The sequence below is a fragment of the Mustela nigripes genome, chromosome 1 (assembly GCF_022355385.1).
Source record: "Mustela nigripes isolate SB6536 chromosome 1, MUSNIG.SB6536, whole genome shotgun sequence".
NCBI classification, from domain to species: domain Eukaryota; kingdom Metazoa; phylum Chordata; class Mammalia; order Carnivora; family Mustelidae; genus Mustela; species Mustela nigripes.
Window position 1 is genome coordinate 232,299,466 of NC_081557.1, and position 16,107 is coordinate 232,315,572.

At 36.5% G+C, this 16,107-nt stretch overlaps 1 protein-coding gene across 3 annotated transcripts in view; it reads right to left on the reverse strand.

The window, feature by feature from the left end:
- Positions 1-16,107, reverse strand: part of ARAP2 (ArfGAP with RhoGAP domain, ankyrin repeat and PH domain 2) — a 188,265-nt gene that overhangs the window by 79,375 nt on the left and 92,783 nt on the right. For all 3 annotated transcript variants that reach the window (XM_059382216.1, XM_059382226.1, XM_059382208.1), the window contains 3 exons: positions 15,810-15,912; positions 14,859-15,057; positions 14,613-14,676 (listed from right to left, as the gene is read on the reverse strand). In XM_059382216.1, coding sequence (XP_059238199.1) covers positions 14,613-14,676; positions 14,859-15,057; positions 15,810-15,912 — 366 coding nt within the window. The remainder of the gene's footprint in view (positions 1-14,612; positions 14,677-14,858; positions 15,058-15,809; positions 15,913-16,107) is intronic.

The window sequence follows — 16,107 nt, forward strand, 5'->3', positions numbered from 1 at the left end:
GACGGGGGGTGGGATTATGGACATTGGGGAGGGTATGTGCTTTGGTGAGTGCTGTGAAGTGTATAAACCTGGTGATTCACAGACCTGTACCCCTGGGGATAAAAATATATATTTATAAAAAATAAAAAATTAAAAAAAAAACTATGAAAGAAAAAATATCTCATTGGTAATGGTAAATATATATAGTAAAGGGAGTGGGCCTAGCAACTTACAAAGCTCGAATATAGATTACAAGACAAAAGTAGTAAAATCATCTAGGACTACATAGTTAAAGGACACACATGATAATAATGGGTAAAATGTGATATCAAAAACATAAAAAGTGGTGGGAGGTAGGCAGTTAAAATGTAGTGCTTTGAACATAACCATTAACTTAAAGCAAATGACTGTAGATTAAGGATATTATATATGAACCTCATGGAAACCAAAAACCAAATATCTATAAAATCTGCACCAAAAAAAAAAAAGAAGAAGAAGAAAAAGGAATACAAACTTAACACTAGGGACCAAATGTCACGAAATCATAACGGAAGGGAGAAGAAGAAGAAAGGAACAGAAAAACTACAACAACAGAAAACAATCAACAAAATGGCAATAGGTACATATCTATCAATAACTACGTCAAATGTAAATGAACTAAATATTCCAATCGAAAGACAAAGTGGGGGGGGGTGGATTTTCATAAAGACACACACATACACACACACACATGGGGGGGGAGACATAAAGGAAGACACTGACAGTATATGTATATACATCTATGTGTATATGTAGATGTTTGAAACATTACTCAGCCATATAAAAGCCTAAAATCTTGCCATTTTTGACAACATGGATGGACAGAGACGGTATTATACTAAGTGACATATGTCAGAGAAAGACAAATAAATGATTTCACTTATATGTGGAATCTAAGAAACAAAAATAGATATTGAACCTTAGATACAGTGGTTAGACATGGTGGTTGCCAGAGAGGAGGAGAGAGAAGGGGAAGGGAAAACTGGGGAAGGGTACAAACTAAGTAGAAAACAAGAGGTACAAACATCCAGTTAAAAGAGATGTGACATGAGGATACAATGTACTGCCCAGGAAATGTAAAATATGTAATAATCTTTTAAGGTGACAGATGGTAGACAGATTTATTATGGTGATCACTTCACTATCTATATGAATGTTGAATCACTACGTGTACGCCCAAACTAACATTACATGTCAACTACACTTGAATTAAAAAAAATTAAAAATGAATTTATAAATAAATAAGTGCAAAGCCAATGGCATCATTTCCTAATCATTTGCCTTCTCCAGCTCTGGAGTTTTCAATATTAAAAGGCCTTTATGACCTGGCCCATATTTTCCCCTCCAACTCTGCCAGTCTCCTACATTAAAGACAACAGTTTAAAAAAAAAAAATCACATTTTATTGCAGTAAGTATCTCCTGATCTTTGGTTGGCTACTCCAACTCTCCCCCAAGTATACTCCAGATAACCCTCCCTGGCACTCCATCCTTAATGTCCTATCCCTAATGTCCAGATGCTTAGTATGTGTGCCCCGCCTTAATTATGAGTAGCTGATTTGCCCTCCCTTATACCATCTGTTCTATGCATAAATGTTTGGCTGCTAGAACCCAAACTTGCATAGAGAGGTAAGGAAGAAAGCGTTTTCATATGTCTAGTCATGAGCACTGTGTGTGGCATTTCGTGGTTCATAATAGTTTTAAAACCCTATCAGTAGGTAGAAAAAATTTGGTTTGAAACACAAGTTAAAAGTAATCACTTTTACTTTGCAAAGTAAAAGTAATCACTGCTGTGTATTTACAACAAAGTAGAACTCTTTGATCTTGATTTCAAACTCTGAGTGGGCTACTTTGGATTCACCCTGAAGAGAAAGAAATGAGCTGCATGAACACTAGGTTGTTGTATTTTTTGTATTATTTTGTTTTTTGTGGTGGGGGGGTCTCATCTTACATTCCTGGTAATTCACTAGCCCTAACTTAAAAAGAAATAAAAGTCCACCTTTCTTTCCTTCAGCTTCTTTTCTATAAATGTTTCTCTAAGAAGATAAAGCTAGAAGCACCTTACTAGACACAACGCTAACATTTCTGAACTTCCTAGGATGCCTACTTCCTCCTGGACATGCGTATCTGTAATTTTCGTCTTTTGCTTTCTGACACATGGATATACTGTTCTTATTCTCCACTGCATCAGAACAGACCTCCTGTTTCTGTAATTTTCTTTTTGAAGAAATCTGACACTTGTTGTAATAGTGCTGACATGCTTTAGCCTTTCTGTTTATGTCATATCATCAAGAGCCTCTATTGCTTGGTATAATTTGTCTAACTGAAACTATGTAACTCAGGTAACTTCTCTGAGAAATATCAAGCCCCCACATTATGTAGACAATCAAAATTAGGACTTGCTAAATTCAAGAGCTTAGGTAAAGGGAAAGTTTTAATTTTTGTTGATTCTTACATAATTTTTTAACTTGACACTTAAACTATAAATATATACAAAGTATTTGGTATCACTTGCTTATAAACAAACAGGTACAGTGGGTATTTCAGTAAGCAGTTAAAGAAATCCAAAATGCAACAACCTTTCTGCAATATCAGTATAATTCTGCCGTGAACTGTGCACATTTCGAATTTTAAGTTTTCTTTCTATTCAGAAGAAATCCCATGATGACAAGTTTAGCTGTCTCCTTGTGAACTAGTGAGGGATAGAACAAGTAATGACAAGTTAACTCCTGAGTCAATTTGTCAAACACTGAATCCTAAAATACGGCATCTAGTGAAGTAGATGTGTGACATTTAATAGCCTCAGCTCAACAACTTTCTCTGTGATGCTTATCTTATCTCTGTGCCTGGAATAAAGTATCAAAAGATATTTTCAACACAAATGTTGGCCGACTTTTTGATTCCAAGTATTATCAAACAATGATTTTACATTTCTAGATAAGAATTTCAAAGAAATATTTCATTTATATCTGGAAAATTTGAAAACTTACTTTGAAGAACTCTAACTACAGAGAAATAAATTATTCTAATTATGCACTTCTCAAAAATAAATTTTAAAGGGGACTTCAATGTCATATAACGAAACATTCTTATATCCTTATAATGAATCAAGACAGTTCGATAAGACCTAGAAACCAAGCCCCAGGACTTACAAAAACAATTTTCTCAAAATTGCAATTTAATAACCACAGAGTCTAGATAGACTATCATATTCGAGCCCAGTCTACTGCCCAAAACCAGAATGTCTTCACAAATAAGATCAATAAATTTGACTGTATAAAAAAAAATACAATTACATAAAGAGCGTTTTAAACACAACCAAAAATCTAACAGCACGCCCCACTTATATGACTGAAAAAGGGACTATCTTATGCATTCACACAAAAATGAAAACATTGTCTTATAGTGTAAGTCAGCATTTATTTGGCCATAACAATTTTGCTTTCATTTCCGAAAGATATATTTTTGCTCAATTTAGTATTTTAGGTTAACAGCTACTGGTTTCCTTATTTGAGGGTTTTTTTGTTTTTGTTTTTCTGTTAGTTGTTTTGTTTGTTTTTCTCCAGCATTTGAGAGGATTTCAGTATTCTATTTTCTGGTTTGCACGACACTCTCTTCTTTGTCACCTATATTTAATGTCTTTTTTCTCTTGGTGCTTATTTATTTATTTATTTTTCCCTCACAATGGTTTTCAGAAATTTGATTATCATATGCCTGAGGTTTGCTGATCTTGGTACATATGTGGGTTAACAGTTTTTATCAATTTCATATAAATTTACCTATAATTCTTCAAAGATTTTTTGACTTCTCTCTCCTCCCTCATTTTGGGATTCTAACACTTACATGAGACTGCTTGATATTGCCCCACTGGTCACTGAAACTCTGCTGATTTTATTTAGTCTTTTTCCTCTCCATGCTTGTGTTTTGGTAGCTATTAGCATCTTTCAAGGTCATTGATCTTTCAAGGTCACTGATCTCTTTTTTATGTAGAATCTACATTAAGCTGATAGTGAAGTTTTCTTTACAGAGAATGTATTCCTCAGATTTACAAATTCCATTTGGTTCTTTTTTTAATTACCCATTTTTCCTCATTGTTCATGTTTTTTTCTACATCTTTGGATAAATTTATAAAATTTAATAATTACTGTTTAGAATCTTTGCTAATTCGATTATCCTTCTCTTCTGGTACTGTTCCTGTGAACTGACTTGTAGCTTTTCCACAACACTAGTAATTTCAATTATATGCTAGACATTATGAATGCAGAGTGTCAGGACTGCTGTTTTCCCTTAGAGAGTACTGGTGTTTATTTTGGCATCATTTGCCTGTTCGACCCCTGGCAACTAAATTACTTGTGGAGCACTGGGGTCCTTTGGAGGTCTGTTTTTAAGCTTAGTAATGAGGTAAAAATAAATCTAACTTTATCCTACGGCTAGTTTTGCCTTAAATCTATGGTGCTACCATTTTGGGGTCTCTACCAATACGCTGTATGTGTAATGAGGTCTCACCTCGCTGGATGGGGTGTGAATGCCCTCCAGTGCCCTCTGAGCTCTGGGAACTCTTCAGCTCATAATACCATGGAAGGTGTTTCTGCCTGACCTCTGGGAATCTCATCCAACAAACATCCAGATCAGTACTGAGCCACATGTGAAAGGATACATCTATGAAGATTTCCAAAACTCTCTTCTACATACTTACCTCTGTTCTAACACTCTCTCTGGAAAATTTTAGCTACTACAGATTCCCTAAACTCCCATTTCTACCTTTGCAAGGTAGCAAAGCCACCACATTCTGCTTCAATCTCCCCTATCTCTGGGCCAGGGACTGAAAAGTGCCTACAGGTAGAGAGACAAGGTGATCTCAAATCTCACTTCGCTTGTTTCCCTTCTCTCCATAATCAACAATCCTGGAATGCCTACTGTCCCAGACTCTGAAAACAGGTTCATACATTTTGTCTGGCTTTCTAGTTGTTTGAAATGGGAGGTCATGTACCATGCGAGTTATTTCTTCATTGTCAGAAATGGGGGTCTGGCACATTTTCTTTAGTCATTGTACCCATAGATCCCTTTTATTTTAATTTACAAAGATACAATATTTTTCCCCACACCTTCAGATAAGAGTTTGCTTATCTGAATGGAAGCTTAGCCAGAAGCAAACAAACAATTGTGAAGAAAATCTGCAGATACAGAGACTGTGTCACAAAAATAATGCAGAAAGAAATACTGTTCTAAATATCTTGTTTCCTCTGAAGCCAAAAGTTCAGTAAAAAGTGGCAAAGCACCTAACTCCCCAGGAAGGCAAAGGCTCCATTTTACAATCTCATATTTGCACACTATTAGGCAATCACCTACAAGAATGAAGAAACAGCCCTGTTTCAAGTCTGCTTAAAAGCTTTAATAGTGTTCCACTGGCTGCAGAATAAATCCAAATTCACAATTTAAACAGAAGCATTTTTTTTTTTAAGTTTTAAAATACCTCTTAAAAAAAGACATCTTCTGGACCCTTGTAAAGAGCCTGCAACCCTTTCCAGAACAAGGCAAATTATTAATTACATTTAACTGATAATACTGATATCCAGATCAGTACTGAGCCACATGTGAAAGGATACGTCTATCAAGGTGTCAATCTATCTTTCCAGGGTCACTGGATCATGCTGCCTCCTCAGGAACTAAAGGTCAAGGCCAACTGGCACTGGCATTGTTCCCTGACCATCCTATTCCTCTGAACCTATTGTTTCCACCTCCTGGGATACTTCAGTCTCTTAGCCCCCTCATTTTTTTCTACTGAAATCCTATCTAGAATTCCAGATCCAGTTAAATAGTCTTATCTTTAAAAAAATACATACACACACAGACACACACACATACATGTAATCCTGCTCCCATTTATTAAGAAGCGATCTTCTCATTCTTTCGTATGTTTTCAGATAATATCACATTTACTTGTTCATAAGCTTACATTCTAGTATATGGATGGTGCTTTAAACTGAGTAAGAGAAACTTTGGAAGGAAATAATATATACTTTAAAATCTACTTTTGTGTTAAATAGTCATGCATTCCCAATATTATAATTCTTTTTAACAAAAAAAAATGACTTTATAAGTTTGAATAGTCCCTTTCTTTTTGCAAAACCAGTAAGACATGGTGAGAGAGAAGAATCTCTTGTTTGTCTTGGCAACATTCAGACTAAACGATCTCTATGAATTAAATCATCAGAAAGTTACAAAAGCAGTCAAGCTGATATTGTGGGCGATCGGCTACTATTTAATTTGCAATTACATGCACAATTTAGAAACCACTTTAAGATAATTCACCCTCCAGAGTATTGCTAACATCTCAGCTGCTACAAAATACAATTCAAGAGGGGGGAAAAAAACCCATCATATGAAATAAATTGATATGAAATAAGAATCTTTAACTCAGGACTTAATCTCCCAAACTGAGAAAAGTAGTCTGTCCGATAACTGTGGAATATACTGATGGAAGCGTTTACTCTCCAGTGTTAGCTTCTTTTTGTCTGGAATTTGCAATTAAAACTGAATACACCCAGGCTTGGGAGCCATGAAGTACTTTATGCTTTACTATAGGTCAACCAATGAGTCCCAGAAAACAAACTCCCACTAAAAACAAACAAATAAAAATGCCACTCTTCTCTGTTTCTGATAACATATCTGAGTTATCCATACTGTATTCATTGTATCCAACAACCTTTCAATAAAAGCTTAGTAACAGGTGTCTCTGACAAATGGGCATATAGCTACAGAAAGTGAAGGCTGTGAACAGAGCAGCTTATTCATCAGAAAAAGATACACAGAGTGTGCAGGCTAAAGTGCAGAAATTGTTTTCAAATTTTAAGAAAAGGATGCTTTCAACATTCCAGGTAGAGTGAATGAATATACAAGCTACTACCCAGGAAAATGCCTTCTGACCTCATGGTCCAGAACATTCACTAATAGTAGATATTCAAAAACAGTATTTTTTTTTCACACAAAGAAGTCCTAACTAATGCATAAAGAAAAGCAAAATCTAAGTCCCAATAATAGCACCAAATAGCATGCCAGAAACCCATAAGTGTAATCAAGAAAGCTTTATTTTCTAAAATAATAATTTTTAAAGTATACAAAGAATACACACTAAAGCGACATCATCTGGAACACCTTCTGTTTAGAGCTTTTTAGAGGAAAAATGCTCGGCGTGTGCAAAATATTATTGCAATATTTTACTGTTTAAATACAGTCATGCTATGAACCTAGAGAAAATCACCAGGAAGATTAAAATATGTATCTAAATAGTGACTATGGGGCACCGGGGTGGCTCAGTGGGTTAAAGCCTCTACCTTCAGCTCAGGTCATGATCTCAGGGTCCTGGGATTGAGCCCCCACATCCGGCTCTCTGCTCAGCAGGGAGCCTGCTTCCCTTCCTCTCTGCCTACTTGTGATCTCTGTCTGTGAAATAAATAAAATCTTTAAAAATAAATAAGTAAATAAAAATAATTTTAAAAAAATAGTGACTATGTTCAGTGGATGATTATCAATTTATGAACTTTTCCAGTTCAGGGAGTTCTTCCTCCTCCTTGGCTTTAAGAAATACTCATATATTTTAGCACCTTAATCAAATGTAGACAAGGACACGGAAAGGATGTAAAATTAATTTATTAAATTTATTTATGATTTGCAATTCCAGTTCAAGATATTACTAGCAAAAGAAGAAAAAAAAAAAAAGGTTAAACTCAGAGCTGGTTGGTTTCCCTCTCTTTCAGTTATTCACAGTATCTCTGTATGCCATCAACATGAATAATTGGAAGTTGTTTTATTTCCTAAAGCCACAATTTTATCTGTCATTGACAAGTCTAACAATCTACTTTAACTTACAGTCATAATTTCCCAAGAGACTAAGAGATCAAAAAAGAGATGAAAAGGAGGGAAATTCAATGAAATTTTCTTCTTTTGACATGGTATTAAAACAGCTCTTAAGCAAAGACATCTATAATTAACTGGCCTTGTTTAAGTACCAGGAGAGGAGCACACATTTCCTATCTCGGTAAACGATACAACCATTCGTAAAGTTACTCAGGCCAAAAAACCTTGGGAGTTGTCCTAGTTCACAAACCATCAGATAGGTAAGATTCCACCCACGAGATCCAGAAAGTTTCCAACATCCAAAACTGTCCATCAATTCCTCTCTTCTGCCTGTTACAATCAAGATGCCTTGCTTTCTTCTTGTCTTCTCTCTTATACCTTCACTATCTCCCTTTTTGTGCCTCCTTCCATGAGAATTTAAACTTGCACAAGCTCAAACCATCTAAAACAAAGTGCACACACATGCCCTTCCTGGGACAAATCCCTTCTACCTCGAGAATCCTATTAATCCGCAGACATCCTCGCCAAGCTCCTCAGGAGCTGTTTCAAGTTACTCAATCCCCAGGCTTTTAATCTAACCCAGTGTCTGCTTTATCACTTCTGCTTACTTCAAAGTCACTAGATGGACTCCGCATCAATTATCCAATGAAGTATGTGCCCTTGTCACCCAGCAACTAACAGCTCTGACCGTTCCTGCCTTCTTGTAACACTCTCTCGCCCTGGGTTTTGGGACGCCCTTCTCTCTTGGTTTCTTGTCTCACTTTCTGGATAAACTAGCTAATAAACCCAAGGCAGCTACTTCACCCTAACAATTACTCAGCCTCTGAAATGATGTGTATTCATTCATCCAGGCTCCAACACACAAATTCCTCCCTTCTCACTCTATAGACTCTTCCTAAGTGACTTCCTGTTCTTCCTTCTATATAATGGTGACTCCAGAATCCGTAACTCCACCCCATTAACCTTTACAGGAACACTAGATCCATAAATATAATTTCCTCCTAGCACTTTGTTCTTAGATGTTTATAAGCAACTCATGTTCAACACATCTAAAATCAAACTCATTATTTCCCAAGCTCCCTTTTAAACCTGCTCTTTTCCCATTATTCTCTATATGAAGGTAATTTATTCACATAACATGTACATATATAAATACACACACATGCATATATATACATGTGTATGTATGTATATGTGCATATAAGTATATGTGTGTATATGTGTATATAAATACACAGATATATAAATATGAGAGCCTACTTTGCCCCACACAAGATGCCATTGCTGGTACATCTGCACTCTCTTCATTGTGTTTATGATCTAGCACACTTACAATCTCCCAGGCTCATTCTTTTTTTTTTTTTAATTTTTAAATTTTTTATAAACATATAATGTATTATTAGCCCCAGGGGTACAGGTCTGTGAATCTCCAGGTTTACACACTTCACAGCACTCACTATAGCACATACCCTCCCCAATGTCCATAACCCCATTATCCTTTCCCTACCTCCTCCCCCTGACTCCTCAGTTTGCTTTGTGACGTTAAGAGTCTCTTATGGGGGACGCCTGGGTGGCTCAGTTGGTTAAGCAGCTGCCTTCGGCTCAGGTCATGATCCCAGCCTCCTGGGATTGAGTCCCACATCAGGCTCCTTGCTCGGCAGGGAGCCTGCTTCTCCCTCTGCCTCTAGCCTGCCACTCTGTCTGCCTGTGCTTGCGCTCTGTCTCTCTCTTTCTTTCTAACAAATAAATAAAATTAAAAAAAAAAAATTAAAAGAGTCTTTTATGGTCCCCCTCCCGATCCCATCTTGTTTCATTTATTCTTTTCTTACCCACCAACCCCCGCACCTTTTGCATCTCCACTTCCTCATATCAGGGAGTTCATATGATAGTTGTCTCTCTGACTGACTTATTTCGCTAAGCATAATACCCTCTAGTTCCAACCACATCGCTGCAAATGGCAAGGTTTCATTTCTTTTGATGGCTGCATAGTATTCCATTATATAAACAAACACACACACACACACACACACACACACACACACACACACTAACACACATACATACACCACTTCTTTATCCATTCATCTGTTGATGGACATCTAGGTTCTTTCCATAGTTTGGCTATTGTGGACATTGCTGCTATAAACATTCGGGTGCACGTGCCCCTTCAGATCACTACATTTGTATCTTAAAGGTAAATACCCAGTAGTGCAATTGTTGGGTCATATGGTAGCTCTATTTCCAACTTTTTGAGGAACCTCCATGCTGCTTTCCAGAGTGGTTGCACCAGCTTGCATTCCCACCAACAATGTAGGAGGGTTCCCCTTTCTCTGCATCCTCGCCAGCATGTCATTTCCTGACTTGTTAATTTTATCCATTCTGACTGGTGTGAGGTGGTATCTCACTATGGCTTTGATTTGTATTTCCCTGATGCTGAGTGATGTGGAGCATTTTTTCACGTGTCTATTGGCCATCTGGATATCTTCTTTGCAGAAATGTCTATTCATGTTCTCTGCCCATTTCTTGATTGGATTATTTGTTCTTTGGGGTGTTGAGTTTGGTTAAGTTCTTTATAGATTTTAGATACTAGCCCTTTATCTGAAATGTCGTTTGCAAATATCTTCTCCCATTCTGTCAGTTGTCTTTTGGTTTTGTTAACTGTTTCCTTTGCTGTGCAAAAGCTTTTGATCTTGGTGATGTCCCAACAGTTCATTTTTGCCCTTGCTTCCCTTTCCCAAGTTCATTCTTAACTATCACACTTCTGACCTCCCTTCTTTCTGCTCTCTTTTTATTAGATAAGAATTATATGGAGATATGTATATTTCTAACAAAATATTTTCTAACAAAATGATTTTTTCTAATAAAAGTTTCTCATAAAATGCTGAAATTTTAAATTCTGGTAACTTAGTATTATTTACCCAGGATCCTGGTACATTTGTTGACTTAATTCTTGAGAATGATTTGGTGTGAGTAAATTAAACTTAATTCTTGTTTTATTTTCTTTTAAGATTTTATTTGACAGAGAGTGAGAAAGAGGGACAGAGAGGGCACAAGCAGGGGAAGCAGCAGGCAGAGGGAGAGAGAGAAGCAGGCTCCCCACTGAGCAGAAAGCCGGACACAGGACTGAATCCCAGGACCCTGGAGTCACGACCTGAGCTGAGGGCAGATGCTTAACTGACTGAGCCACTCAGGTGCCCCTTAATTCTTGTTTTAAAAGGAAAAGAATCTTTAGGTTGTTAAGTTACAAACTGACCTCACCATGATTTCAAAATGGATTTTTGAAAATTAATAATAAAAGAAAATCTAGTTTAGAACCCAGTCAGAAGACCAGAAGGGGGAGCTCTCATGCATAACCACTAGTTATTTGCAGAACCAAGAGGAAGGGAATCTTGCAAGCCATACTGCTTAGAACACTTCTTTACCACTCAGGCAGGAAGAAGAAAGGTTTCTCTTCATCAGCAACTGTCCAGCCAATGAGAAATCATCACAACTCAACCAATCAAAGGCCAGTATAAATTGCCAGTTTTACTTTGCAAGACGTTTTATTTATAAACCCACCTCTTTACCCCCACCCCCCTCACCCCACAAGTTCCCAAAGATTACTCCTTTTCTTTTGTTCTCCAGACTTGCCTATGCTTCTTTCATTGAAGTGTGCTTGTCTCTAACTACAATTCTCTGTTTCCCAATAAAACCATTTTTGCTGGAATAACTGGCAGCTTTACCTTAAAGGATAAGAAATTACCCTCCTCAACCCCACATAGGCACTGGAAGTCTGTTAAAGTGCTTGGAACAGTGCCTGATACAGTGGGTTCGATACACATGCTCATCATTATATTCTTTTTATTGTTAGAATATCATTGACTTGAAGAAAATAGGGAAAGCAGGATATAAGCATGTGATAAATATAGTTGTTTTCAAATGGTACATTTTGTATGGCAGCTGTTCAAAGAGATTTAAGGAAAATAACTTGGTTATATATTTGTCCCTGTACTTCTGACACATTCCTTGTTCCTCACTTTAGTAAAAAGGCTTGCAACATAACTTGTTAATAACACATGCAGATAAAAATTTTGGAATTGTCAAAAACACGATTAAGTAGCTCTGACCATTATTTTGTAATTCCATTAGTTTTTAACTATTCCATGAACTTAGAGTGTAACTGAGTTCACCTACTGATTCCTGCAGTCCAGTGGAAAGGTCAAGATGTTACAAAATAACAAAACATTTGGTCTTCTGGCTTCCCTATTTTGCATTCATGAGAGAATACACTGCATGCAATAAGCATTAAATAAAAATTTATCAAACTGATTACAATAATCCTAATTCCTGTTTGCTACATTTTAATCCATGCTTGTAACATTTTAATTAAAACCTCAGTATCATTGGTCAAATCCTTCTTAGCCTGAAAATGATAAAAACAGAACAAAACAAAAAACACTTTGGCTATAGTAACCTGATAATATAAACGATAAATGCAATAAATTCAACTAACAAGTTGCTGCTGGTTTATTTGTTTAAAAACGTAAGCTCTGGGAGTTCAGACTCCAATTCTGTATTGCTGCCAACTTTTTTCCCGCCATCATTGTAGGAGGCAACAGGCATTCCACAAATATGAATAGATGACTGTAAAAACTATATCCTGCTAGTACTTTAATTATATAATACTATCTAAACATAATACTACCTCATTGTTACTTGTGAACACATAATGAACAGTACTCTGAAAGTACGGTGAAACCATCACCTGGTACCAAAAATGAGAATCTCAAATATCATGAACCATTATAATCCCAGAAATAAATGAGTAAAAACACTGAATACTAATTATGCCTGTAAATTTAAAAACACCCTCTGACATAAATATCTAAACAGCAATATGCTTGCTGTCTAAAGCTGTTGATGTCATCCCACGAAACTGAAGAGAAGACAGGTTCAGACAACTGCTGAAAGTCATTATCCATGGCACCAGCAAAGCAAATTACCAAAGGGAAAGCTAATTCAGCTTTATTTTTATATTATAGATGGTTTTGCAAATTATTTTGTACTCTCGTAGAGCTAAACATACTACATCACTGTAATTAAGGAATTTTAAATGATAAAGCAAATGATAAAAAAATTTTAAAAAGTTTGTTCAAGAGACTCTATCTAAATGTTGTGACACGACTCAGCAGCTGATTCCTCGGCTCTTCTTCTGGATCATCCCCCTCTGCCTAATCTCTAATTGCTGGAGTCCCTAGCGCTCATCTTCGAGTCTATTTTCGGTCCATACTCTTTGTCTACATGAATCCACCCAGATCATTGGATAAATGATATCAATGCGCTGATGATTCTCAAACCTCTATTTCCAGTTGCAACCTCTCCACTTAATTCTAGACTTGTATATCCACGTGGCCACTAACTAAGCCCACTTCGCTGTCAGATAGACATCTCAAGGTTACCATTTCCCATATCAAATTCTCAACCTACTACCCTAAACTTACTAATATCCTAATTCTACTCTCTTATATTTGTTATCTGGAAAAAACAGCATTATCATTCATGTACTTGCTCAGGCCAAAATCCTGGGGTAACCATAACTCTTACACTCATCTGACCCAACAATAAACCCTCTGGCCTCCTCTGCCTTCACAATGGCTCTAACCACTCAACACTATTTTCTTACATGGCCATCTCTTGCCTGGCCTCTGTAGCAGCATCCTAACTGGACACTCACAGTCACTCTTGTACCCCAAGAGCTTATTCATCTGGAATCACAGAAGCATTTTAAACACCAAAGTCAGATCATTCCACTTCCTGGCTCCCAAAATGAGCAGCCTTCCATCACACTTAAAATAAAATTCAAATCCTGACATATTATGATTTGTCCAGGTCCTATTAGGACCTTGGTCATAGGTCAAGGTCATAAAGGAGTAGGCCCTGAGAGATCTCTGAAATAATTTCTTTCCACTCTCAAACTTTTTCGAATCTCCCATCCAACAGCAGCTTGTTTGCCGACCGTGAACGTGCTAAGTACAGCCCACTGTCAGGGTCTTTGGAACATCTCTGACTCTATACCTGGAACACTCTATTCGGACCGCTCCATGGTTTGCTTCTTGACCTTGTGCACATCTCTAATCAAAGGTATCCTCTCTTACCACCCTATCTACAAAAGAATATTGCTCCATCATGCTCTCTCTCTTCACCTTGTTTTTCTTCTAACATTTAAAATTGATGGACATGATACTATGTCATAATTTTTTTTTGTCTGCTTATATTCTATTTCTACCAAGAGTGCATATACTTCCTGAGGGCATAAACCATGTCCATTTTATTCAGCACTGAATCTCCAGTACCTATAATAGTATCTGATACAGAGTAGGTGCTTAATATTTGTTGAAAAAGTGAATAAATTAAAGAAATCAAGTTTTATGTTTGCAGGACTCACATGCATACCAACACCAAAAACATATTTACAACTGCCAAACTGCTTCCAAATACTTAAATGTGAAAAAATATTTCAAAGTCTACAGAAAAGTATAATTGATCACACTGACTTTTTCATAACAAACATAAAAATCTGCAAGCTTTATTGGTGTATTCTTTCTACTGAAGAGTGTGCGTGCGTGCGTGCGTGTGTGTATGTATGTGTACAAACTTCCAACAGGCTATAAAATAGGGGTTCTCTCTCAAGCACAATAACCAAAACACCCTACTCCCTAGAGTTATTGCAATAAAAAGTAAAAAGCAAAAATGCACTTACCTTCCTTTTTCTACCAAGAGCAAGACATCAATTTTTTCCCCATTTTGAACCACTGTGCTGATTGCTGGAGAGAGAGGAGAAAAGCATGAATCCCCGATTTAAAACATGACACTAAATACCCATTAAGACACAATTATTAATAGTACTTAGTCATGTTGGGAAGTCAAGTGTCATAATTTTATGTAAAAGCTACTGTTATCATATGCAATAAAGAAACTGAAGATGAAAGAGGAACAAAAATCTTACTCAGCTCCTGCAGTCTTCTTAAGTACATTCTATCTTCCTGAACTTCTTGCATTTGAAGACAAAAGCGCAAACTAGACTTTTCCATAGAAAACCAGCCTTTTCTCCACTGATCCAGGGCATGGCAGTCTTTGTAGTAGAGTTGACCAATCAAATCATAGTCGGCTTCTGTTAAGTTTTCAGCAACAAAGGGAACAAAATGCTGTTAAAACAAATACAGAAAAGTAATAAATACAGTGCAAATAGGAAATCCCCTTCCCTACCTACGGACTTGAGGGAAAGCAAAAAAACATGTAAACCAGTTTTTCTACCCAAAAAATTTAGAAGTAACTCAAATTTCAAAACAATTATTTAAACTTGCTATCAATCTTAAAACTGCACAGCTATAATGTATTTTCAAATGACAGCATCTCAAACCACTTTTTTTGATATACATAGAATTGAAATGGGAAGACATCTAATGTATTTTCAAATGACAGCATCTCAAACCACTTTTTTTGATATACATAGAATTGAAATGGGAAGACATCTTCTATGGGAAGACATTTGTGGCATTTTTCAAAATGTCAACCTTCAATGTTTGTCTCCATTTATATCTTTTACTGGATCTGCTCCTTTCCCCTTTGTGTATACAACAAATAACGTATCTACCTGTGAAGAGACATACATAGAAATGACTTCACCATAGTGAAAAGATCTTAATCATCGTAACAGGGCCTGAATTCAAAGAATGATTCCTCCAGGGTCCTACATTATTATTATTTTTTTCTCTGCTTAAGGCTATAAGAAGGAAACTCATAATCTCTTTTGACTATAAGCTTTGAAAGCTTAATTTAGTATGGACATTTTTCCCAGAACCTTGTGTAAAATTTCTATGGCTCTCTGAAGCTACACCACAGAACCCAAGTTAAGAGCATTCTCTGGACTTAGGGTAAATACGTAATATTTCATTACCTTGGCTATTGCCTCTGTCCATTTTCTTTGAGCTTGAGATGTTTCAGCTCCAAATAAAAATGCACGTTCTGAAGGTAAGTAGATTTCAAAGGTAAAGACGGGCCTGCAGCACACATGAATAAAAAGATACCACTGTTTATGTTTGGCTCTTAGGGAAACAACACAAAAGTTGCTTTTTTTTTTTTTTATTAAATTCCCTTTGAAAACCCGATAACCACTGTTTATGTTTGGCTCTTAGGGAAACAACACAAAAGTTGCTTTTTTTTTTTTTATTAAATTCCCTTTGAAAACCCGATAA